The 27,151-nt window shown below is 37.0% G+C and overlaps 1 protein-coding gene across 1 annotated transcript in view; it reads left to right on the top strand.

The window, feature by feature from the left end:
• LOC120495824 (glypican-6) overlaps window positions 1–27,151 on the top strand; it is a gene marked incomplete at both ends in the record, with an annotated part of 659,110 nt that overhangs the window by 518,989 nt on the left and 112,970 nt on the right. Inside the window, one exon of the mRNA XM_039695705.1 lies at window positions 523–688. Within this exon, the coding sequence (XP_039551639.1) occupies window positions 523–688 (166 nt within the window). The remainder of the gene's footprint in view (window positions 1–522; window positions 689–27,151) is intronic.

Here is a 27,151-nt window from a genome sequence, read left to right as displayed (position 1 = left end):
GTTTTTGTCTGAAAACAGAATAATATCCCTTTGTCATCGTGTAGTTCAGAATAAATTTATAGAAACCATCAAGATTATCCTGGATTTACTGTGCTTTAATAAAGAGGAGATTTTAATCCAGTGCTGGTGTGACTGACAGTTCTACTTTACATAGGAAGAGTGAGAAGCCTCCTCAGGATCCTCCATGCTAGGATCAGTCAGTTACTACCCAGCTGATTCCCTGGATGTTTTTCCTTTGCTTTTCCAGGAGATTTTGTGTGGGAGGGCTGGGGAGGCAAGCACTGCTGTCAGTAGGGGAGTGTTGATTTTTGCATTCCTGAAAGTCGCTGCTGTACTAAATGAAGATAATTGGCAGGAATCGATTAGCTTTATAGGAGGGTGTTCTTAAGGGTTGAGCTCTTTTCACAAATTGCCCCTTCTGCACTTACTGCTTGAGAGGCATAATCAGCCATCCCAAAATTCACAGAACAGGAGATTGATTTCCTCCTTTTTCTTTTTCTTTCCCTGCCTTAAACTCTGCAGGTCAGTCCCACCCCAGGGTGCATCCGGGCGTTAATGAAGATGTTGTACTGCCCTTACTGCAGAGGACTTCCCACTGTGAAACCTTGCAACAACTATTGCCTCAATGTAATGAAGGGCTGCCTAGCAAATCAGGCTGATTTGGATACTGAGTGGAATCTGTTCATAGGTAAGAAGAGTTTAAATACTAGTGGAAGGAAACTCTGGTAATATCAAATCTCTGCAGGGTTCTGTGAGGTTAGAGGACACTGTTGGTCAATATTCAGAATGAAGCAACTGCAGATGCAGCTCGCTTTCTAATTGAACTTCATGGCTTGCAGTAAGAAATGACTGCTCGCCGTGCCCTAAGCCAGTCACGTTTCATATTCCATGTTTCTAAAGAAATGGTGTGGTGTTACAGCTCCTGAGCTGAATTATTACATGCTATTTGAAATGTTGAGTAAGATTTGGTTGAGGATTTGATAACAAGCTTAACATGGCAGAAATAGTGTGTATTACAACTGAAAACCAGGCTCCTGCAAGCTGAGACGATAATAACATTGTATAACACCCAGCCAACATAAATCACAACAGCTGTTGTTCTTAATTCTTGTAGTACATAGTCAAAAACCTTTAAAAGTTGCATATATGAGAAATCATTAATTCCTTATTCTTGCTTAAAATATGCTACCTTCTCCCTTACAATATACTGAATAGAAAATACCAAACATGCAACCCAATGTCAGAGTGGAGCATAGAATATATATATTTAAGAAAAACTGCTCCCACAATTTATTTACATATTTCTTCACTCAAATAAACTAAGAATAAAAAAGAAATAATTGTCCCTTAAAAAGCCATTCAGCTATCCTGTAGCAAAAGAAAAGAAAACAAAAAACCAACCAACAAAAAAATCCAAAAACCCACAACAAAAAAAACCTCCCAGAAGAGTAACATATAACAAGAAATATTACTTTTAAGTTGCCTTTGGTGATAGGACAGGATAACAATTAGAAAAGGCTGATGATAATATGTAAGGAATGGAACAGCTAGTTAGCCTAGACACTAATGAGTGTCATTGTCTAGACTGGATTTCGGAAAAATAAATGCAGCTGGAAAAAATGGAATAACACTTTATTGCAGCTGAAGAATGGAAATTTATTTTCTATTTTTGGAAAGATAAAACATAAGCAATCTCATTCTGCTTAATTTCAAAGCCCACTGACCAATGTGACTTTGAAAATTTGACTCTGACTCATTCATGGATTTTTGCTTTACTCAGCAGTGCAAGATGGATAGGGAGAAGAAAACAGGATGAAAAATGAATCAGAGTATGAGAAGTGAAAACGAGCATTGAGTATGCTATAAAAATAGCATGCAAACAACAGTATTAAACAAATGATGCAGATATGTTTGCTTTCCTAGGTCTCTTGTGCTGGTTAGAGGAGTTAACATCAGAAACATTGCTGTAGGTAGGGATACTCATGGGATTACTGGAGTAAAAAGGAGAATCTAAACATTCTCAGAAAGCTAAGTAGGAGCTGTTGGGAAAAAAATTCTAACCTGTTAAGGACATTGCAAAAGCTACTTCCCTTGCCATTGAATGATAAGCAAGTGCTGAAAAGTCACTAATTCTGATTTTTAAAAAAATGTATACTTTTAAGAAAAGAACCCCAAACATTTGAACTAATATTAAAAAAAACCACAAGTTTAAATCAAAAGCTGGAAGTTAAGGTTTGAGCTGTTAAAGATTTCCTTTCTGTTAAGATTTCCTTTTCTGGTGCTTTAAATTCAGTGAGAGTGCTGGTATGGTGAGACGTGTTGGAAAGTGTGGAAATGCTTACAGATTCAGACTTTCAGAATCTTTGCTGCAAAGCCCTTGTCTGCATCAATGTCTCTTTGGTATTGATTGTTCTTGCTCTCAGAAAATAAAAACTGCATGAAAGCTTGTTATTTTAAAACTTAGTGCTAATTTATTTAATACCGTGTCAGGCAGGCCACTGTGCAATTATCCCTGCAGGTCAGTGATGACAAGGCAGTATACAGTACAAATACATGAAATCATATTTCCTCTTTCTTCTAAATAAACAACTTTCCCTCATATGGGGAGGAAAATAGTGGAGATACAAAGATTTTCATGTATTTGGAAAAGGTATTCTGTTTTATCCCATTTTTCAGGCCTCTGACAGCTTTGCTGAAGATGAGGGTCCTTCCTTTATGAAAGACTGAAATGAGGCAAGTTGTCTCTGTCTCTGACAGCTGTCAGAGGCTTTCTAATAACACATGCAATTCCCTTAGTGGTAAGGACAACAAAACTTCTACTCACTGAATTAAAACGAACAACAGCATTTTACAGCACCGCTGAGCTATGAAAGATTGGAAATTACGCATGAGCAGTTTTTATCCCTGTTCCAATACTAGGAACCATGCACTAGTGAAAAAAAAAAAAGATAATTTTGTGCATTAACAGTCTCTGCCTAGGCAGGAATCCCAAATGTTAGTGCATATTCATACACAAGATAGTTTTTCTTAGCTCATAATCTGTGCATTGCAAAATAGTTTTGCTTAGTTCATAATCTGTGCATTGCAAGGTTGTTTTGATAGAAGTTGGTACTAGGAGAAAACTCTCAGATATGTTTGTCAGTAACTAAGTAAATCCTGTGGTTTGGACTGCATGTCCTGATATTGTTCTGTAGTTACAGCAATAGTCCAGCAACAGACAAGATCTGCACGTGAGGAGGAGCAGAGGAAAGTAAATGAGCTGTTTGACAACAGGATGTGTTGCATGTTTCACCTAGTTTATAAATATAGAAGTCAGGACTGAAATCACATATATATAGCACTAATAAATCTTGCCTCTACTTTCAAAGCTAGGGAGAGTGGGACAACTTCCCCTAAACATCTGGTGCTTTCCAAGATTTTATAGACTGTGAAAATTGGTAGGAGGTGAAACAGCTGCAAGAGCATGAAACATGGCTTATTATATATTTCCTGGTTTGCCACCTTAAAGTCTGTGTCCTTTTTGTGTAACGTTTCATTATAGGCTTTTTGTGTTTTGTTGCCTATATTACTATGTGATAAAATTCAAGTGTTGCATATCTCATTCTAGCAGATCATCTGCACCTCAGAATTTTGCCTGAGAAAGGAAGGCAATCTTTAATATCATATTATAATTATAAAACTGTAATGAAGAAATGCTCCTTCCAGGTATCTATATAAAATATTTAAGAAGTATTTAAAAGTAAACCCACCACACTGACTTTAAAAATGTGTATTTTGCAAAGCTTGCTTCTGATGTTTTGCCTGTCAGTTACCCATCATAATCTCCTTTGCACCCGTCTCAAGCAAAGTTAGCAAATGCAAGATAAAAAGCATGAGCAGAGGAACTGTACTGTTGAGGAAGGAGATTGCCTCAGGGAGGAGTTGACTGATTCTGTGGAGTTGGGAAAAGGGGATTTTCTCTCTCATGGCCCAACAGATATAGTCAAAATTATTCTTCTCTCCATGGAGCTATACCAATTAACAGCAATAAGAATCAGGCATCCCACTGTTCATTCTGTGACAGAAACAGACAAAATGGATAAAATTATTCCCACTAAAAAAAATTTAAAGACCCTGTATCTTAGGGAATGGCATCCAATTTTAGCAATACTGTTGTTACTCCTCTTTCTCTTACTAACCTGTATTTAAGTCCCTGTTCCTATCTTGAGATTCTTTGACTTTTCATAACCTTAGCTCTCCCTATAATTGGTCATTTATTTCCCTTCAACTCTCTTTCTCTCAAGCAAGAATGTCAGCTGAGGAATGAGCCCACCTCAGTGGACACCACACTTTCTCTTGGTATCGTCATTCAGGTTCAGAATCAACAGCTGTAAAAAGATTTCCATGCAAGCAAGTGTATCTCATTCTGACAGCTGCCTTAATTACAGGTTCAGGATGGCAAAGTGGCCATAACCCATTTATTTTTTTGAGAATTTCTTTCACAATTAGCCTTAGAGTTAAGTTTCTTCTGTCTTGAGACAAAAACATAGATGATACTAAGCCTGAAAATCTAGCAAGATTGTGGGCCAAATATGATAATCCTTATAGAAGTAATTTAGCAGAACAGAAGAATAAAAATCCAGGTAGTTGTTTTAATCACAGTAGTTACTGTATCTGAGGGTTTTTTTGTGTAAATCCAAAGTAATTGATAAATGCTTTGTTGCTGTAGTTAGTGATGAAGTGTAATGCCTATGTAGCAGTGTATTAAATGCAATCCATGAAGGTTTTACACTACTTGGCTATTTATAATAGCAGAAATTAAAAGGGTTTTTTCCCCTAAAAATTATTCAATGATAAATCAGACTCACCTCAACTATACCCCCATGTTTTATTAGGCAGGAGATTGTGGAAAAACACTTCAGAAGTTGTGCAGTAGCACAGACTGCATCCCTGCCTGTGAAAAGGAGCCAAGAGTTTATGTCCACAGCCACCCCTCTGCTTAGAGTGGGGAGAAGTGGCTTTGCTCTGAGTGTGTTCCATATTTGATAAGCTCTACTGTGCAGTAAGGCAGGTCAGCATGCAGGGTGTTCTCACTGCAGGATTCAAGGCCTGCAGAGCTGAGAGTCAGACACCTGCTACTGCCTCCATCCTGCCACACCAAAGGAGAAAATCATATCTGTGAGGCTTCAGCAAAAGATTCTCCTGCCAGTGTTAAAATTATTTCTCATATTGTCATTACAACAGCTCTGCATTACTAACTAAATTTCTTCTTGTGGTGCTTTAAGAATCCCATTTTTCTTCACATCAGTATGACTCAGACACTTACCTTGGAGTTCTCCTGAAGAAGAGTATACCATGTAGTCTTAGAGCAACTAGATTATTTTCAGAAAAAGTACGCAACGAAACCTTAACTACTAACTCCTAGTGAAAGTTTTAGTGATGAAAATATGCAATCAATTTCCTTTACTGCTTACAAAAGTCCTCAGATCTCTGTGCTTTCTCTGTTCCATGTGCAAGGATAAACATTTTCTTTTAATGCTTCAAGAGGCTGCCCTGATTTGATTTTGTAATGGCTTGTTACAGGAATAACTGTGTCTTCAAGATTCACTTTGGTTCAGAGAAAAATCTGCCTCTAATATTAATAGTAATCCTTTATTATTTTCTTGTGATTTTTATGAGGTCTCAAGGCAACCTGGTCTTCTCCAGGCTGAACAGCCCCAGCTTACTCAGCCTGTCTTTGTAGGGAAGGTGCTCCAGTCTTATGAACTTTGGTGTCCTCTGGATTTGCTCCAACCATATTCTGGGGACACCAGAGCTGGAGGCAGCACTCCAGGTAGGGTCTCAGAAGAGCAGAGAGAAGGAGCAGAATCCCCTCCCTCACCATGCTGGCCATGCTGCTTTTAATGCAGCCCAGGGTTCTACTGGCTCACGTTGAGGTTTTCATGATCCAGCACACTCAAGTCCTTCTCTGCAGGGCTGCTGTCAATCACCTCTCCAGCCAATCTGTGTCTGGCACTGCCACCATCCAGCTGCAGAACCTGGTGCCTGGCCTTGCTGAATTTCACTATGTTCATGCAGACCCACTTCTCAAGCTTGTCAAGGCCCCTCTGAGCCCCTGGATGGCACAGCCCTTCCCTCCAGCATGCTGACCACACCACACACCACCTTGGCATTGTCACACACACAAACTTGGTGTCACCAGCAAACTTGCTGGGGGTGCACTCAATCCCCCTGTCCCTGTCACCTACAAAGAAATTGGACAGTATCTGCCCCAGTACTGACCCCTGAGGGACTCATCACTGGGATCCACATGGACAATGAGGCATTGACCACAACTCTGCATGTGGCCATCCAGACAGTTCCTCTTCCACCGAGTGGTCCATCCATGAGACCCATGTCTCTCCAATTTGGAGACCAGGATGTCATGCAAGACAGTGTCCAACCCTTTGCATGAGTCCATGCAGATGATGTCAGTTGCTCTGACCTATGCTGTAGCCTTGTCATAGAAGGTTGACAGTTTGTCAGGCATGATTTCCCCTTCATACAGCAATACTGGCTCTCACCAATTACCTCTTTGTTCTCCATGCGATTCAACATCGTTTCCAGGAGAATCTGTTCCATCTTTCCTTTTTATTTATCTTTGCATAGTGCAGAGCAAAGGCTCTGTACAACAGTCTGTTGTAATGCTCAGTAGGCAAAAGTCTTGTTCTGGCTTAGTCATGGTAAGTAAGAGCTAAATCAGAGTTTTTATCACCTTTAGTTACCTGGAACTTTAATATCTTTTCTCAACTACCCTCCTCCTTAATCGTTATATGAAAGTATACTATGCTGGTTTTTACATGTTAGCCTTTCACAAAGACAGAAAAATAAGTTTTATTATTTCCTCCATGGAGAGGCACCGCAAAAGATTCCTGCAGACCTGGGGTACCATTATCCCAAATTCAGAATTTCTGGTAGAAATTCATCAATTTTCGTTTGATGAGCATAGAATGGACGCTTGAATATGAACACTAAAAGTGTGTAATTTGCATCTTGTGCTGATGTAAAAAACTGATAGAATTCATGGTCAAGACAGCCTTAAACTCAAACCCAGAATATAAAACCTTATTTTCAGTTATTATAGGATTTCTAAGTATTTAAAATTTTGGCAACTATTTAAAAGTATTTAAAATTCAAGTGACACCACCTTTGCCAACCATCAGAATGAAAATAGGGAAAATTATCTTAACCTAATGCCTTTCATCTTTTCTACTTACTTCTTAAAACAACTTGAGCACCTCCAGAGTTTGCAGAAGTAATAGTCTCTTCTTTGTACCTAGTATAGTATCTATTATACACCAATATCTATTCCCCTAGTTGAAGTGTCAGGGTTTGGTGAATGGCTCTAAGGGTGTGAAGCCATATTGTGATTATATAAAAAAATGAGATCCCTAGTTCAGAATTATTTTTGCCTACTTTAGCTTATTTTTGACAAAAACAAGGGAAAATTAGTAGAGTGTTCTGATATGTAATACAACTGCAAAACCAAATCTGGTTGATCATATGTTGAGAACAAGATGTGCAGATGCAAATATAATATTTTTTATGAAAAAACCTTTTGTGTGCTTCAGGCCAATTAGTCTCCATAATGCATAGGTAGCAACATGAAGGAATTTGCAGTGCTATTAAAAACACAGGCTTAACACCTGTTAACAATTACATCAATTCAGGTTAAAGATATGTAATTGTACAAATGAAAAGTGAATTCAGCTTGACAATGCCTAATTAAAAGTATTATATTTTTTTAATTCTCTGGTAAGCAATAACTTCCATGATCCCATATTTTCCTGTTGTTTTCCAAAAATAGTATAATCAGTGCCTACAATTTAAATACAATACCAAGATCTGATGGTTTAGAGTACACAGGAGCACCCCTGAAATAAAGGGGGCATCACCATTCAGTAAGGTAAATAATGTGGAGAAGAGGAGAACAGTATTTGTTATTTCCCACTGCTTTTCTTACCTCAGAAGTATAAAGGATAGGCAACCTGCGTGTGCAATTCCGTGGATGGAAATGAATTCAGCCTGAGAGAAGCTCTCTGAAGTTGTGGGACTACCAGCAGAATGCAAAAAGCGCCAGCCCTTGCCTGCTGCTTAAACTCTACTTATTCTGCCAAATGTCTGTGCTCCCCCTGGGGCAATATAGATTCTTACAAGCAGCTCACAGCATCCATTGCCCTGTATGTTTGCTTTAGGATGTGTCACTGAAGAAAGAGATTCTCTCCTGTAGGACTGTGGGGATTGTGCTCCTATTACTGGATCAAAAGAGCTGGGACTCATCTGGCCTGATCTTGCCAGTGACAGCATTGACAGCTTGTTACTTGGGGGTGCATCCTGGAAGGGTGCTAGTGGTTTCACTCAGAGTGACTCCTGAAGACTGCAGCTCCTAAAGAGGGACTGTGGATTTCTGAAAATGCAAATGTTTAGTTGAATGATAGCAGCAGATCTCTTGGGACCATGAGTTTTGACACGTCGTGTGGAAATCACATATGGAGATTAACTATGCCATCCTCTTTAAGGTACAAAAGATATTAGTGCCCATCACCCATCATACATCAGCTACAAATACAGGATCAAATTCAGCCATTCTAGAATTCTGCCTTTGGCATGCAAACACAATTCTCTTGAACTCTATGATTTCTCCATATGCAGGAAAAAGCTTCTCAAAATTTGAAGTGATAAAAAATTTGAGTCACATACTCAGCATTTTCAGCAGGCCCCATGTTGACTGCAGCACTTAGATACTACAGCTTCTTTTGAAAATAGCAAGACTGATCAGCATTGTCAAAAAGTTTAAAAGATTTTATAATGAAACCACTGGATTCAAATGATGACTCTTTAGTTCCATTTTCATTCCTTATCTTGAACTCCTTCATATTATTTCACATCAAAGGGAAATGTCTGTCTAGTACACATGGGCACAGTTTGGAAGTTGCAGAGAACAGCAAATTTCTCTCTGTTTAGATTCAGGGGAAGTGCTAGGGAAGCTGTTTTGCCACTGCCCTTAAAATGCTATGAATTAACCAAGGGATGTTGCATAAGATATATCTTGAAACAGGAAGTATGTTCATTATTTATTGCTCAAATACTCTCTGGTTCTAGGACTATTATTTCATACTTTTCCAAGTCCATAGCTATGCCTTCCCAAAGGACACCTTGCTTCCAGGAGAGCAGTAAACAGTGCTGCTGTTTCTGTCCTAGGTTACGATGCATATTAGCACCTCAAAGAGTTTTCTCTTCAGTGGAGGATTTGATGTCTCAATTAATTGTATTTATGTAGAGCTGAATCCCTGTTTACCTGTTGGGATATCCCTCAGGCACTTCACTGTGCTGATCCCCCTCTTTCACAGGCAGGAGACTTTCATACTTTTCCAAGTCCATAGCTATGCCTTCCCAAAGGACACCTTGCTTCCAGGAGAGCAGTAAACAGTGCTGCTGTTTCTGTCCTAGGTTACGATGCATATTAGCACCTCAAAGAGTTTTCTCTTCAGTGGAGGATTTGATGTCTCAATTAATTGTATTTATGTAGAGCTGAATCCCTGTTTACCTGTTGGGATATCCCTCAGGCACGTCACTGTGCTGATCCCCTTGTTTCACAGGCAGGAGACAGCTGGAGAATATTGTGCCTCTTACCTGATCGGGTTTCCCTTCTGGTTTGGAGGATTTGGGGCAGCAGGTCTCTCTGGCATACAACTGTGAATGAAGCACACACCCGGACTACAGAACTTGGCCATGCTTTTATAGATCAGTTACCTGAAAGTGCTACCTCTATGCAATTGTACTTTTTTAAATTTTTTTTTAAGGATTACAAATCCAAATGAATACGTGAGTTTCATTTTACCCAAAGCAGGTGAGACTAAATATCATTTTAATTGGCTTGAAGTTGCTATTTTGGCTGTGCTTTATTGAGGCAATGCTGTATTATACTAGGTGAAAATTCTGTTATTTCTAAAAACATATCTTCAGTTAAAACACCATTTGACTTGGTCAGTATTGATAAACTTGAGATAATCTGAATTCTGTTTTTGGCTAACACCCCTATTTTTAGGGGAAAAAATAATTGTGCAATAATTCAAATGTTGCCCAGAGGAGTACCGATGGTTTTATTTCAACTTTAGTTGAAATAAAATTTATCTCTCTGTCCATGTTTTTCCATTTTGTTTCTGCTTGTATTCAGCTGCACTTAAAACCATATATCTGAGGAAAGTACTGGTTGCCCCATGACTTCATTTTATACATTTAAAGTATTTTATCTTGGAATCTGCATCCATTTTAGAAAACTGTATAAATAAGAAAGAGTTTTCATATGCTGAAAATAAAATTGAAACTATGTAATATCTTGAATTATGTGTTTTTTCTGATAAATTGATTTACTAACTACTTTAGATTCTCTAAACTTCATATTAGAAACAAATGTCAAATTATTCTAATCTCCATTACTCAGGCAAATTTAATGGAGAGATAAATGTAACTCAGAGCAAATTTGTTCTTCAGGTAACTATCAAAACAATTGATTATATCTGAAAATACTTTGATGAGTTTATTATACAGTATCAATAAAAGGTGATCCCTTACCACAATGATCTCAAAGCAAAACTGACATTGATTTGCTTTGTATTATAGTTTTGAGCCATTGCTTGATAAGGGCTAATCTGTTTATGATAATGTCTCAGGTAGCACATTATCCATTTAGAATCACAAATTTTTTTTGGAATAAAGAAATAAAGAAATAAAGAAGTGCTGACAATTAACTTTAATTTCTCCTTACAAATAAACCCTAATGATGCAAATGAACAATACACACACAGATAAACACATGCTCACAAATAGTGATTTTTGATTATAATCATTCTGTCAGATTCCATTTATGAATAGTCTTGGGGTTTTTTAGTATCAGTTCCTTTTGCTTTTTTACTTCTTGAATTTCAGAGAAAGTTTCAATTTTTCTTGAAGATGAAAAATTAACACAAAACTCATCTCATTAAAACAATTCAAATGTGTAGACACTCTCAGTCTAAATCACTGAATTTTCTTTTACTTTTTGACTGCTTTTTCAGGTCTTTTCCGAGCTATGCAAATATTATCCTAATTTGCCAAAAGCTCTAAACATTATGAGCAATGTGCAAAACCTACTCAATAATCTTGTATTAATATTACATTTTATATATCTATAATACATATTCTACATATTATGAATGTATATTATGATGTGTAATATTAATACAAGAATAATGTTCTTAATGTAAACAATGTTTACATTAATGTAAAATGTTCTTGTTCCTTAATGTCAACAAAATGTCCTCTTTTTTTCTAATGAAGTGGCACAGATATACAAGGGCATTGATTAGACTCAGTCACTTTACTTGTTTTGGAAAGACATTTTAAAGATAAGCTAATAGAAGAAGGTGAAGAGTGTTTGGCTGAGCTATAAATGTCTCATAACTTAAGTTATGACACTGTGATAAAGATCCCTAGGTAGCAGCCCATATCAGTGCCAGATTTAGTGGAGAAAAAACTTGAAATCATTGGAAAGATTAAAATTTCAGTAAAACAAAAGATTCAGGAATTATTTCTTTCTGATAAGGGTCCTATGGAATCCCTTCTTGTAATATGTTAACCCTCCATTTTTTCTTGTAAAGAATGTCTTATCAGAAGCAGGAAATACTAGGAGAAACATTTTTCACCCCCTCCATTATCTCTGCCTTATCAACAGAAGACTTTACCATTTCCAAAGTCAAGAGAGGTAGTTTGATGCAGAGTGCTCTGACAGTTGTATTTTGGTATGGCCAAAATTCATTGAGCATTTTTGCAAGAGTGGAATCTAAAATTGTTCTGATGCATTTGGGAAATTTCAATGTGTTTAGAAAGCAATGTGAAAAACTCCGCTCTTATATTTCTTATTTCTCTGTGTTACTCAGTGTCACCTGCCCTGCAATATAACATTCAACATCCTTTAATGTCATTTATATTGCAAGTTAACCTATGGGAGTTTAAATTCCCATAACATGTATTTTTCATTTAGGCACCAGAACTTTCCATGTCAGTAGGAACTCACCTTCATAATATCAGACTTCAATTTGCAGCAGCAAAGAGCCTTTTTACCTGTCTTGTTAACTCTTAAAATATATTTAACTGTGAAGGAGAAACTAGCAGCTTGAAAAATAAAGAATGCAATTTTGGTTCTGCTGAATATTTGTTGCTGACCTCAGAAGAGAGTCCAATTTTTCAACTAAATGATGCATCTGACTGTAATGTCAGAAAATGAGATGAAGGTCAGTCTTTCCTCTCAGTGTATAGGTTACAACACCATCTTGCACTTAATTCAACTGTAGAATAAGATGAAAACCATCACTAAAACAAATGATGGACCATGGAGAAAGGACAGTGCCAAAAAGGCAAGAAATTATCCTGAGCATGAAATAAAAAAAACATAGAGCACTCACAAGATTCTAGCTTGGATTTCAGAAATGAAATTATACAAAAAGTCTGCCAGTAGATTTAACTCCTTTAATAAATAGAATCACATCCACTGGCCTTTAGTTATACTTCAGCTTCCTTATTTTTGTATATTGATGAAAAGAAGGAAATTAACAGGATATAGAATCTTTCTACTCTAGGAACAGGAATGACAGTTCTGGCCACACACAGCTACAGTTTGTGATTTGTGTTTCATTTGTACACTCAAAAGAAGTGCTTTATGTATTTCTTATGACAAACTAAAAATTAATCCATTAATATTTTGTCAGCTGAAATTTTGGTAACATCTGCAGTGCTGACAACATACTTTAAATCAGGTTCTCCTCTTTGAACTTCATTGACTATTTGGTTAGCTTTTTATAAAAATTAGAAAATGAGATATTTGTGTTTCCTTTCTAATTTTTCCTGGGAGACTTTCTGTCAGGAAAATATTTTCTATGTAAGTAATAAGAGATGGCTGCTCCAAGTTACATTGATGGCTAAAAAGACATTTCAGTAATATGGAAATTATCTATTCTAGATATTAATGACTGATATTCTCATTTTAGTGTGTTGACTGCACCCAATAAATCACTTTCAAATTATTAGACAGTTTTGAGGCATCTCATAATATTTAGTTTGCTTTTCTTCTCCATATACTATTAATATATTCTTACAGTATATTTCAATCTTTCATTGATACAAGAATATGTTTGGTAGGGGTTTTTTTCAAATGTAACTGCTAGAAAAATACACACAGAGCCTAGCTGTGCAACTGATGTGTGTTTTAAAGAGTGTAAATATAAAGTAATATTTTAAAAATTAAAAAGAAACAAAATTATGGTAATATGCAAGTCATTTTAAGAAGCCTCTGAAATTTCCATTCTGATCAAACTTTTCTATAAAAGCATAATAAAACAATTGTAAATTACTCAGGTCAAAATACGGAAAGACAGTGTGGCAGAACTTCAACTGATGCAAATAATCTGCTAATGGAAGTATGTCAGTGAAAAATACATGAAGATCTAATTCCACTTATGCTGAATGTATCAATAAAGAAATAATTCTGAAATTACTTCATTTTGTCAAGCTACATGTTACTGAGGTGAGGAAAGCAAGTACATATTTTTCTTTGTATGAAAGCACCTCCAAGCTCCTCATCAAGTCTGTCAGTTTCAAGATGTGGAGGAATTCTCTCCCATTACAAAAATAAATGTGTTAGTAAGAATATCTAGTTACATAGGCCATGAATTCTAAAGCAGAATTACTGAATAAAGTCCAGTGCATAGGGTAAGGGTATATAATGCATGTATACTGTTAAATGTTTCGAGTTGTATAATGTTTCAAGTTGGATTCACATTTGCTTGAAATCTGGTGATGGTAAACCCAAGCACAAGTCCAGACAGAGCTGACGTGGAGATACCACAGATTATTTTCCAATCTGCCTTGTCCAAGCAGAACAGGCTCCAGGGCCCAAACAATGGGCAGCTACTCTTTACAGGGAGATAAATCATCAAATTCATGTTACTTGCACTCTTTGGAGAATGAACATCTCAGAGTGAAGCAAGAGATTACAAACACTGTTTTCCAAAGTATTTGACACTGAATTTTCATTTTGTTTTCTTGTCTTATTTGGCCCAAATGGTCCAAATTGTGTAGTCTTGTGGCTTTATAGTGCTCTGTAAGTGACAAGAATGCAGTCTTTTCCAGCTATTCCGTTTCATTGGTGGTATTTTTGGGGGTTTTTTCCAGTTTTGTTTACCTCTTACTTTTTTTAGTCTTCTAAATAAATATGCAAAGCATGTTGCACACAGGATTCGTATAGTGTAACTTAATCAGCATTGTAGGAAATGTGTTTCTACTTGCCACAATTCATGGCTTATTTTTCTAAAAGCATTCTATTTTATTGTCACTTTCACCTCTGTGGACTTCTGAAACAAATGTTTAAACTGAATAACATTGCATTTGTTATGCATGAAAATAATAAGCATTTATGAGGAACAGTAATACATCTTTCAGCTTTTAAGCTGGTCACAAAACCTCTGTGTTATCAGAAGTCTTTCTTGTTCAAATTTTTGAATGCCTCTCCATAAATCTACACCACAGTTTGAGAGATCTGGGAATACCATACAAAATAAATAGTTCCATCAAAAATGAGTCTTCATTTATCTCCTGTGCTATTTTGGTATTCCAGTTCAGTTTATTTGCTGACATCTTTTTCTTGGAAAAGGAGTCTCAATATATCCTACACATATGTGCTGAGCTGTTATAAAAGAGACAAAAGATAGTCAGATCTCTGACTTACTGTGTTTCAGGAGTGAATGTTTTGAGGGTAAGAGGGTAGATTTTTCTGAAAAACTTCCCTCCAGTTCAGAGTATTTCTCTGGGTAGACTGCAAGACCTTCAGGCATAAAAGTATTATTCCAAGAATTGAAAATCCCTAATACGAATAGGAAAAAACTAATTAGGTTTTCCTGTAGATCAAATTGCTTTTCAATCCTTGTAAAAATATAAAGTGTAAAAAAAAGTAAAAATGGTGCTGAATTAGTAGTTACTGGATGTGCAGTCTCTGCTTTTCATTACTTTATACAAAAATTCTATTTAAATTAATAGAATAAATAACTATTACATTGCCACAGAACACCTTGCAGAATAGTTAGGATTCAAGGCAAATAGGTTCGTTATGAAATATCAATATTTTCAATGGAAAGTGGGTAGCTATTGAAACTCCATCAAGTCTGAATTCCATAGCTATTCAAAGCTTTGGTTATGTGTCAGATTCCTCTATATTAAACGGATACAGATAAGATATAAAAATTATTTTGTTTGACTTCTTTTGGATGACTGAATATTTCTCTGAAGCATTTGAACAAGATCACCAAATTTAAACAATTATAGGTGGTCTCATTCAAGAATAAATAGAAGAATTTATATAATGCTTATGAAAGGTAAGAGAAAAGGTGCAGAGTTGAGCTATTCCATGTAATATACATGGATGTATTTAATTTATATTTCTTATTTAGTGAATGAAAGGGTATGAGAGCTGAATGAACTCCCAGAAGTGCATTACACAACATTTCAAGCAACAAAATTTTAAAATGTTAAACCATTCTTATGTTAAAAAACTGTATTTCAGTGGAGGCAGCAAGCTGATGTTTAAAGAACAGCAGCTGTAATTGTTTATTTGGGGGAAATGGAGCAACTACCTTCATATGTATTAGAGAAGTGCCAAGAATATGAATGGGCACCATCCCAACCAAAACATTTTTCTACAAAATTATTGTTTGAAAGAAAGAATGAATTGACACTGCAAGTACTATGTGTCATCTTTTAGTGAGTTAAAGAAATTGAGAAGGATGAAAGAAAAGGCATCACAGTTCACAGTATTAACAGGAATCACAATTTTTTCTTTAGTTGACCATTGGTCAGTAAAACAGCAAGTTTTATCCTGTTTTTCTAATGTGTAAACTAGAAAATTTTCACAGCATTCATGGAGTCATCTGGATGATCAGACCAACTGCTTGGATTAACGCAATATATTTTCTGACTATTGCAGCAAACTGTGGGGTGAATTGCTGTCATTTGGGAATGTCACAATGACCCACACATCCCTTCCTACTAGTTGAACATGAAGTGGGAGATTGTTTGCCTAGTGAGAATGGCACCTTGTTTTATCAACACATGTCAATTCCCAAAAAAGCTTGCTGGAAAAGACAAGTTTGCATGGGCTGAAAATGCAGGCCACATGAAAAAAAGCTTTATTGTTAAAAGAACAGTAAACACAGATATCAATAGGATGCTTTATCACAGGTTTTTACTGCAATTAAGGCACAACTTGAGTTTTATTTAGTTTAGGTACTGAAATCTGGTTTATGTACTAACTACAATAAAAAATGATAGCACAGATTTGAGCCTAAGCTTGCTATCTGTATTTTCCTGAGCACCCAAGTGGGTCCTGTAACCTGAGTTCACTGATGGCCCAGCCACATCTCTTATCTATAAAGCTGGAATGGATATTTCTAAGCAGAATACCATCTTTCCTCTTGCTACAGAGACTGACTTTTTTTAAGGAAAGAAACACACAGCGAGAAAAGATGTTGAATAACAATCTTAATCCAATCAAATCTTAATTTGATTTCTAATATGTATACTTCCTGCAAGTATAAACCTGAAAAGAGATTAAGTATCACAGTTCGCAGCTTATGTTCTCATAAACTGCTACTAAGGAATCTCAAAATTCCCAGAATTATTCAGACTCTGTCTCTACATCTATGACTTTCAATCTGAAAAGACTTATTCAATTAATGCTTTTAAGGCCATAATTTTCCATGTGCACTCAGAGAAATTATCATAACTATCTGAACTTTCTAATCACTGTGGGTAATTTTGTCTTTAGGAAGCTCTCACCTGAGACAGCTGAATTACTTTTCTTCTCTGCAGAAACTCACTGTGTACATGATGTTTGTATCCAAAAGAGCATAGGAAGCAAACAATACAGATCTTATGGGGTCTGAGCAGCTGCTGACCAATGAAGATTGCACCCAATCTTCATTGAGTAGATGTGCATTTTTACATGCTTTTTATGCAAAATTCTGAATGTTGCCTGAAGTGTGGCTTCATTATTAGGTGACCTAATGATGCTGCTTCAGAAAACAGTGATGACAGACAGTCTTCCCTGCACTTTCCTGTGTTCCAGTCCCAGCACTGAAGGCCAGAGAGCTGATCTCTATAAAAAAACATATACTTTCTTTTCTACTTTTTCAGTAAGTGTGCTTAGCTGAATTTGTTCTCTGGTTTGTCTCACCCTGTAACACAGTGGGCTCTGACACCATGGCAAGGGAGGGGATGTGGGGTGAGCCAGGAGACATCAAATAATAATAAAACAACAACCTAAAATGCTCTGTGTTCTCAATGTTTTGTATTAGTCATCCTAATTTCTCAGAATTCACGGAGTACACAGAATGACTAGGTTGGAAGAGACCTTCAAGATCATTGAGTCCAACCTGTTCCCTGACACCTCAACTAAACCATGGCACCGAGTGCCACATCCAGTCTTTTTTTAAACACATCCAGGGATGGTGACTCCACCACCTCCCTGGGCAGACCATTCCAGTACTTTATCACTCTTTCCATGAAAAACTTTTTCCTAATATCCAACCTATATTTCCCTTGGCACAGCTTGAGACTGTGTGCTCTGGTTCTGTCAGCTGCTGCCTGGAGAAAGAGACCAACCCCCACCTGACTACAGCCACCTTTCAGGGAGCTGAAGAGAATGATAAGGTCACCTCTGAGTCTCTTTTTCTCCAGGCTAAACAACCCAAACTCCCTCAGTCATTCCTCATAGGGATTGTGTTCCAAGCTCCTCACCAACCTAGTTGCCCTCCTCTGGATGCAAACCAAAACTCCCTAGATTTTCACTTTAAAACTTTTCATCCTTTTTCCTCACAACAGCCAGACCCTCCTCAGGAATTCACTAGAATGAGGTGTAGTCATAGCCCAGTCACCTCTTGATACTCAGGAATCAAGACAATACCTGAAAACTAACTGAGTTCCCTCAGAGGAGACAAGGAGCCTGAAAGCCTCCATCTGTGATTCCTGATGGGTGAAGGAGCAAGGAGCTGACACTGCTGTTCCTACTGTCTTGTATGGGAGGGATGACTGGGGCTGGTGCTTTGTTTTCTGCTAAGCATATGGGCTAGCGCAGAGTGGGAAAGTGTGACAGAAAACACTTCTAGTCCTGTGAAGGCAGTGTGTGAGCAAGCTACATTTGGGAATCACTATCTGGTCACGCTTTCACATTTGGCACCCATCCTGCTTAAGCCAGCCCAGGCAGTCCCCACATGGCAGCCAGCTGTGTTTGTACCAGTGTGACATCACAGTGCCCTGATCGTGGGATCCTCCACAGAAACAAACAGGGACAGGCAGCATGGTGGGAATGAGCTGGTGGGAGGAGAGTGTCAGGGAGAGAAAAAGAGCTCCCTAGGCCAGTGATGTCAATGGAAATATCAGCCAGGTTGTGATTTAAGAGATTAGTTTGATGCTACAGAGATGTGAAACCATGGACAGCTGCTGTGAACAGGTCAGTCACATTTCTGGCCCTGCCACAGGTTTCTGCCATGCCTTTTCCAGCAGCAGTGGGGCAGCCAGCCTTGGGAGAACTGACTGGGACCAGGAACAGCAGGAAGCTAGCCCAGCCACAAAACTAGGATAGGCTTTCAACTGGGATAGCCCTCAGCTACCTGATGTAACTCATATGCCACTATATTGACTTACATCAGAGAGAAATAATTGAGGACAAGAAGTGGAATGATAATTTCATCTTCATCAGTAGATCTTTAGGTGCGTTTTGAAGTTCCTTAAGGGGAAGCGTCCTGAAGAGCCAGTACAAGAGCTAGAACCTATCAAAGTCAGAGAACTCATTCCCAGCCGTGTCTTCCTTCTCCTTCCAATCTGCTGACCTGCTTCCTAAGCTTTCTTCAGCCTACTAACCTGGTAGAAAATTCACTGTGAGGGGAAATGTTGTTTGAAATTCTCAGCCAGAGCAGCATCCATTCAAGAAGTGGACAACTCAAGTAGAAATGCAAATCCTAACTTTACATGAGACGACTGTGGTCACCGTTGCTGAAAAGGAGTCTTGTAATTTATTCCTTCTCCATCCTTTTGACTATATGGCTGCATATTTGCACTGATTCCTTTGCACTCGTTTGGATGCTGATAAGGTGTTTTTCTGAACAGGACCAGTGCCCAAGCATAAAATCATCATGCCTGCCACTTTTTCTTTCTGTTTGTTTGTTGTTGTTGTTGTTTTAAATCAGTTTTTTTCTCAGTGTGTTCATTGAGTTATCTTGGCTCTATTGCCCCCTTTGATCACCATCCAAGGCATGGTATGGCCAAAGTAAAAGATGTGGGTGCTCATAACAGGGAAGCCAGTTGAGGTGTGGGATAAGAGAGTAAGATGTCCTTCTAGCCTTTTACTTCCAGGTAGTAAAAGCTCTCACCTGTTGCTCCATCTTAAGGGTTTGCTTTTAGTCCTTCATTAGATTGTATGCAGCACAATAGTGAAAAGCATGCATCTCCTTAGAGAAAATAAAGTGTCAAATACTTCAAATGTTCACTATATCTACCACTTCATTATTCTAGGTTTAATAATTGTTAGATAACTAGCTCACAGCTTCCTTTTAAAAAGGATAAAATTAGTTATGTATAAATTTGTGCTTTTGCATTTCTGTCATTTGTATTGTTTCATGATCTAGTATGAAGAAATGTGATTTTGTTTTATTTTAACTTTCAAGTGATCTCATTAAAGACTTCTCACGGTACTGAAAGATGCAAATATGATGTTACTACATCCTCCTACACATTATGGATAAAAATATTTTAAAGACTTTAATAAAAATGTCTTAAAGGCCTAACTCTAAATATATTTATGAACTGGAAATAATTAAAAATAGGTAAGAAAAAGAGCAATTAAAATAATGAAAAATGATAACATAAAAAGTTTTCTTCTGAAATTTAGAACAGTGGGCTGGTAAGCAGGGATATGTAGAAAAGCTGACAGAGATGGCAAAATCTCTCTTTAAGAAGGCTCCTGTGTGAATACCAGTAATAAAATGAAAAGGAAAAAAAAAGGCAGAGAATAAAAAGGTATTAGACAGAAGGAATGGTGAAATATGATGCACAACCAAAGTCTGTGTGGTTTCTTGCTGTAAATTACACAAGTCAGTTTATTTCACAAAATCAGCTTTAATTAGGATCCTGAAAATAATGCCATTTTTAATATATTTTCATTTCATTGTATCAATGAAAAAATAGCAAAATAGTTGTGAATACAGGTCAACAGTGGAGAAAGCTCTGTGAAATGCAGCTTCAGCCCATCTCAGAACTGCAGACAATCCTTGTTCGTTGTGTTTTTGAGGGGTTTTAGCAAGGAATTCAAAACCCTAATAGCAGGTTTGGATGATTGGTGCTGACAGCAAAACTGCGTGAAGGCATTGCTAAAGGAGCTGAAAATGAAAACTGTAATTAAATGCACGAGTAAAAAGTTTATAACTTAGAAAGAAGAAATCCTCTCCATCTTCCATATTATTACTATTTTGGGTAATTAAATGTTATTTCCTCATAGGTATGCTTTAAAGATCTGAACTGCTCTTTGCATAGATATTAGGGAGAGCTAGAACACAATGACAAGTGTCTGTACACATGGGGAATTGCCATTTCCAATGAAACTTACCCAAGAAGGATAAAGCACAATTTCTTGCCAAAGCAGACAGTGTGCACTTCTAAGTAGTTACATTAACAATCTCCAGAGATGGTTGAGGAGGAAATGGGAATTTCCCATGTTCCTTGGAATAACCTAGACTATATTGATGCCTTTTTCCCCCTAATATTAGCATATTTTCTCTTCACTTTTTAAAGCCACAATTTCAGCCTGATTTTTAATAGGAAAAATTTTAACATTTTAAGGTTTCATTGAGCCATACACTGTCTTTAAAAGTTTTTTGTACAAATGAAATGATGCTACAGCCTTATAAATTGCAGTAATATTACATTTCATTAACTACAGAGAGCTTCCGGATTAGATATTTTAGTTTACACTGTTCTGTGTTACCTCCTAAATAAACATGAGGTCTTCTGTTACCAGAATGTTGAACTGTAACAGAGTTCTTAGAGAAGAGTGAGCACAAGGAGCACTGTAATTACAGCAATTATGGAAAAGTAATTTACTAGTTGTGCAAACTGAACAGCTTTGAAAGAGGCTGGATCGACCATAAAAAGAAGTTCAATATTGAAAATAAATATTTTGGAATCTCTGAAATGGTTGTAATGTGGATAAGCAAACTGTAAACATTTTGTCTAAAGTGATATATTTTCATTTTAAAGGCCTTTATAAATATAACTTTGTGTTTTTATAAAAAGACTTAAAGATGTCAGAATTATGCATAGATATGCAGATCTGTCATTTCCCATCTGGTATATACTCAGAGCTTACTAAAAAAACAAATAAATACAGCTGAATTGACATGTCTTTGGGGAAAAAGGATGAAACCCAAACTTTTACATTTTGAAACAGGTGAAGTGATAATTCATTTAAAAGGAAATAGGTTAATGACAAAGGACGCAGTAATGAATAGAGTTAGCTAGAGAGAAATTTGATCAAAAATGTCTCCCAAAATGTAGATGTTATGTTTTAGCCCAAGAATACTCATACTTATTTTTTCAATGCTTAGTCAAGAGAACAACAGGGTTTTGTCAGCTGTTTCTGAAGACTCCACATAATGGGCTTAAGGAAAGCAAGACCATGTATCCCACATGAAATTTCTAAACAGTTCTGCCCCTTCACCAAATGTCTTACTCAAATTTTAAAGAGTATATAAATAGAAGGATGAAAAACATGTGCTACCTGAAGTTTTTTATCAAATCAGGCCCATTTTTGCCATGGCAAAAGCTAGGGCCATGCTGTGGGTAGCTGTGCTCTGCAGCACACCTCTGTGCATTCTGCCTCCTGCCAAGGTGCCAGAATATATCTTTGTGCCTTCATCCTTCCTAAGAAAGTCAGAAGTTAGGGGAAAGGCCTTTATATCTGCAGTCCATCCCAGATGGAGAAGTTGCACAGACTGTCTGCATCCCCACGGCCTCAGGGACTCTCCAGCATCTCACGTTTAAGCAATACACTTGCAGTTAAAATGGCAGCATTTAGATCTCGCTTGCCTGTCAAGGCAGAGCAGTTCAAAACCTAATGTAATTGAGTGGATAATAATAGCAATATTTCTCTGATCTGATTCCTGAGAATGGATGTTCTGACTATCAGTTATTACCTGCACTTTGTGATTTTACATTCACGTTTGTCTCTGAATAATAGCATCTATTACAAGCGCTGGCTGTATTCTGCAGTCAAATTAAGCCACATGGCAATTGTATGTTCCATTACTTTGTAGTAAGTCACAGCATTTAATTGCATTTTCACAATACTGAGTCATTACAAGCAAGTCAGAAGCAAATAACAAGGCCTGAATAAGTATTTATAGTCACTCAAGCTTTGAGGACCATTACATGAGAAACTGTCACTTATGCTTTGCAGGGAGAAAGTTAAGACTTCTGTCTATGAGTTAAATGCTTGAAAACTAAAGGGCTGGGCCAAAGCCATTATAGAAAATAAACTGCTTCTGTAACAACCCTGCTGCTGTAAATGCTTCTTTTTATATTAAGCATTTGACTTAAATGGATTGAAGTTACTCTTGACAGTATGAAAGAAGGTACCCTAAAACATTTTAAAAAGCTCTTGTATTCCACCTTTAAAGCTTTGGTGTATTAACTTGGCAGAAAATGGCTTATAAGAAAACCTTACTTATATGAATGACAAAGCTGAAGAGGTCTGTATGCTGGGAAAAGAATACATCACTTTGTCAGTGGGAAAGAACACAGGTATCATCTGGGGCTCATAAAATAAAGACAGAGGATGCAAAAGGATAAAATACCGTAACCCTTGGTCTTTTATTTTGTTACATGTCCAGAAATTTTTCACTCCTGTTTATAACACATGCTTTTCTGTGAAAAAAGGAAAATAAGCAAAAAGATTACCTATTTGTACCTTGCTAAAAATTCTCATTCAATACATCTGATTTCTTAATTGCTTCTTTCTGTAGCAATGGGTGTGGAAGTACCAAGCAAGGCTCTGCAAAAATCTAGCAGGTATTGTATGCAGTACTAGGAGATCCTACTTAATGAGATCTGCAGTATAATGTTGCTGGATTTAACTGGAGTTAGATTCTATACCACAGAAGGTAAAATGCAGTTATAAAATGCATAGGATGACTCAAAGCATTTATGATTTTTTCAGAATAGAAATTCTTGTGTTGTCTTTAATGTATATGTGTATTATTTTGTTTGCTTTGAACTAACTACTTTCAAATAAACAACTATCCTACTATAAGAATAGTTTTCTAATTAAACTTAAATAAAAATATACACCAGGAAGATAAGCCCAGCTCTATAGCAGAAATAATCTTAAGCTTTTTATGAAAACACATAAGCATAACCAAATCTCCTTTCATATCCCAAAATTTTATCGTTATGTTCAGAATACCCTCCCTAAGTACTATTTACTTAGGGAGTAAGTAAATATTCCAGTTTTTTCCAGATGTCTGGGGCTCAACAGGCCAAAGGTATCCATAATAAAGTAGAATTTGAATTTCTCTTGAAGAACCTGAAAAACAATCCCATTATTGGCAGCCTCTTCTAATGTTTAACTAGCTTTTTATTGATAGGTTTCTGTGATGGAAGTAAGTGAAAAGGATTGCTATGTGTTGTTTTTGTAGACAATGTTTTTGCATAAAATGCTGATGCATTTTAAGTCAACTGAAAAATAAGACACAAGTTCTTGCAGTGGAGAATTAGAAGATATTGTCATTTTCTATTTCTTCCTTAAGCAGGAGATTTATTCCATAAAATCTTATTAGAAGAACCACTAAAATAAAGATAATTTTCATGTTTAATTTGTTGTAGAAAACACAAACAGTAATATGCCTTTGTATCATTTTACATTCAACTTTTTCCAAAACATTTATTTTCTTAACAATGCTGAAGTGTATGTACCAAAAATTGCAGGAAGCTGTTGCAAGGTTAGTTTGAGGGTGACTAAACAAACATTCATTTGTTGGATAAATTATAAGGAATAAATTGAGTCAGGTTATTAGGAGACATATATGAAGGTGAAAAAATTCTGATGAGGTTTATAGAGGTATAAAGTTGATGAGCTGGAAAAATGCAGAATGCTCTGGTAAATGCTAGCAGGAAGGGATGAGGACAGACTGTGAATGTTAGTGTAAACTGAAAGAAATACAGTCTGATTTGGATAATAGGAGAAAACCAGAAATCAAAAGCAAACAATTTAGCTCAGTGTTGAATAACTTGTCACCATGATAAACAAATCTTTAAAAGAGTAGCTGTGGCTCTGAAGGTCACAGTTTTTCTGGGATAAAGGAACTCAGTGCTTTGTTTGGAGGTAACTCTGATTATTTCCATCTTCTGTAGGCTGGACAGGTTACTTCTGCTCCTTCTCCCAGACAGAATTTTTTAAGAGCCAAAAGTCTGCTGCTTTCTTTTCACATAGGAAAGTCTACCAAATGACAACCTCCAGGCAGCCTGGGAGAGGTCAGAGCTCTGTATGGCTCTGGGGGTGAGGAGGGACAATGCTGCAAGCCCAGGCTGCCTCCCATCCCAGTCTGGCAAGTAAGTCACACCCTGTAGATGGAAAGCATTTTCAGTCCAGCAACATAGACCATACAGAGCAGGACATGTGAAAAATTCAAAAGGTGGATGAAATTAAGGCTTTTACAGAATTTGTGGATGTCCTAAGTAAAAAAGTCTATCTGTGTACTGAAAACACAATCAGATTAATTAATCATGAGGGGGATGATACCCAGGTGATGCAGTAGCAAGGCAAATTAGAGTCAGAATATTACTTCTAAACTATTTATACAGTAAATGTGTGGGGCAAAGATTGTGCTTCTAATGCAATTATGAGTTATCTTCCTTGACATCAAATTATCTGCTTGTGGAATAAAATTTTTACCAAAAAAAAAGAATTAGAAGAACATCAGCATTTACAAGATGATTAAAGCATTCCAGAGGCATAGAAACAATCGGCCAAAAGCCTTTCTTTCTATAGAGTCAAGGTAGAAGATTTGAATATAGGAAACTCACAGTGGTTGAAAAGAAATTTCTTATACATTTCAGACTTGGTCAAGTTCATAAGAGTCACAAGCAGTTTCCTCAAGGGCTTATTCTCTCTAATGGAATTTTACTGAAGATTGATTACACTACCTTAATAATTAGAAGGTCTTAATAAGCGGTTTACCTTTGATAAATAGAATTGTTAGAAACTACCGTACTCTTGTAGTAAGCTAATAAGGTTGAAGTGTCAAGTTTTAGAATGCATTTTAATCTTGGTGTTACATGGTAATTAAAGGTAATTAATAATCCAGAAATAATCACCAGCGAAAACTGCAATCCCTTTTCCTTGTTTAAGAAATTCTTTACAGAGGATAGATGAGGAAAAGACAGTTTCCCTCATTTTTAATCAGCCACTGGGAGGAGGGAAATGAGCAATAAGACCGAGGGCTGGACACTGAAAGATCTGTAGAGGAGCAGGGAGTGCAGGGAGACCCAGAGGCAGCAGGGCCATGGGCTGAATCCACACACTCACACATTACAGAGCTGTGGTGCCATGAAGCACCTCCACTTCTATGAAGTAGCTGAGCTGCTGCCAGGATGAAAAACCACACCTGATGTGCAGACTGTGCCACAGACTCTCAGCTTCTTCTCAAGGTGACATGTCTGCCTTTCTAATTTTAAAGAAGTAGAAGAAAATGTTCATCATACTGTAGCTGTGTAAAATAAAAGTAGTCTCCTTCCTCACAGCCACACCAGGTCTCCTGTGCAGTTCATAAAGCAGGTAGTCACCATTTGCAGTAATACAATATGTCTTAAATATTGAGTGAAGAAAGAATCCCTTGCAGGGTAATTAAATATGCTAATTCCCCTCTGTGTCCCAAAGGGATTGATTATGACACTTAAGTGGGCAAATTTAATTTTCTTTATTTAAAAGCAGATGCAGTATAATCAATGCTAAATTTCCTGATTAACCATAAAAGCCCTGTTTGAATAAGTGATTCTTGGCATTTTAATAGGTTCTGGTATAACTACAGTGTGTAAGCAGGGTACATTAATACCATAGGACTGGAAGCATAGTGTGATATGGGTAGAAATGTTTCCTGTTTTGCAAAAATGTTAATATTCTGTGTAGATGACCTTGCACCTCCTTTCACATGTATTTTAGCTCAAGGCAGCAAGCGAAATTTAAAGCCTAACTACAAATAACAGTGTGTCAGAAAAAGTAACGTTGATTTGTGAGGAATCAAAGTGGGATTTTATGTCATTATGAACATGTATATATAATTACATATCTTAAAAGCTAAACTGTGCAACAAAGATAAGGCAGCAAACATAAAAAGAAGTAGACAGCGTTACAGTTCACTAAATATGTACGCTAAATATGTGCATAACGTAACCCAGGCAGAGAGTTCCCTAAATCTTTGGGATTTGTGGACAAGCAAGGCAACTCACTTTGCAGGTGGAGGGTCACATAAAGTAGTTTCAATAACAACATTTTATTTTAAAAGCTTGCTAATTTTTTTTTTCTTTAACGTTGCTGAGATATACTGTGGGTGGCATGACTGAAATACAGCAGCGCACATTGCTGTGAAAGTTGTTTTGCCACTTGTTTGGGATGACCTACATAACTCACAGGTGACGTGGTGGCAGTAAAGCCTTTATGGCTCTCTGCTCCATTGCTGATTTCAGCCATATGCTGATACTTGCACTGGTGTGCACTGTAAAGCACAGGCCTTGTGTAACCTTAACGAGACAAATGTCTGCGGAACTTAACAATGGCGACAAACTTCACCAACATCAAATCTGCAAACTTCCGTTTCACACTATAAAGTCAGCTGGAAGAAGAGCTGGGTACAAGTAACTAAGATCAGTCTGGCCCTTGCATGGAGTGAAATGTTTAGGTAGACTGTCTTAAGCATTTTATCTGCTCCTCCTACAAACCCTTATGGCATTGCAGATAGATTACATATTTTAAAATAAAGTATTTCAAATGTCAGCAGTCCCG

Source organism: Passer montanus, unplaced genomic scaffold (genome assembly GCF_014805655.1).
Source record: "Passer montanus isolate IOZ18808 unplaced genomic scaffold, ASM1480565v1 scaffold92, whole genome shotgun sequence".
Lineage (NCBI taxonomy): Eukaryota > Metazoa > Chordata > Aves > Passeriformes > Passeridae > Passer > Passer montanus.
This window is presented reverse-complemented; position numbering and strand designations above follow the sequence as displayed.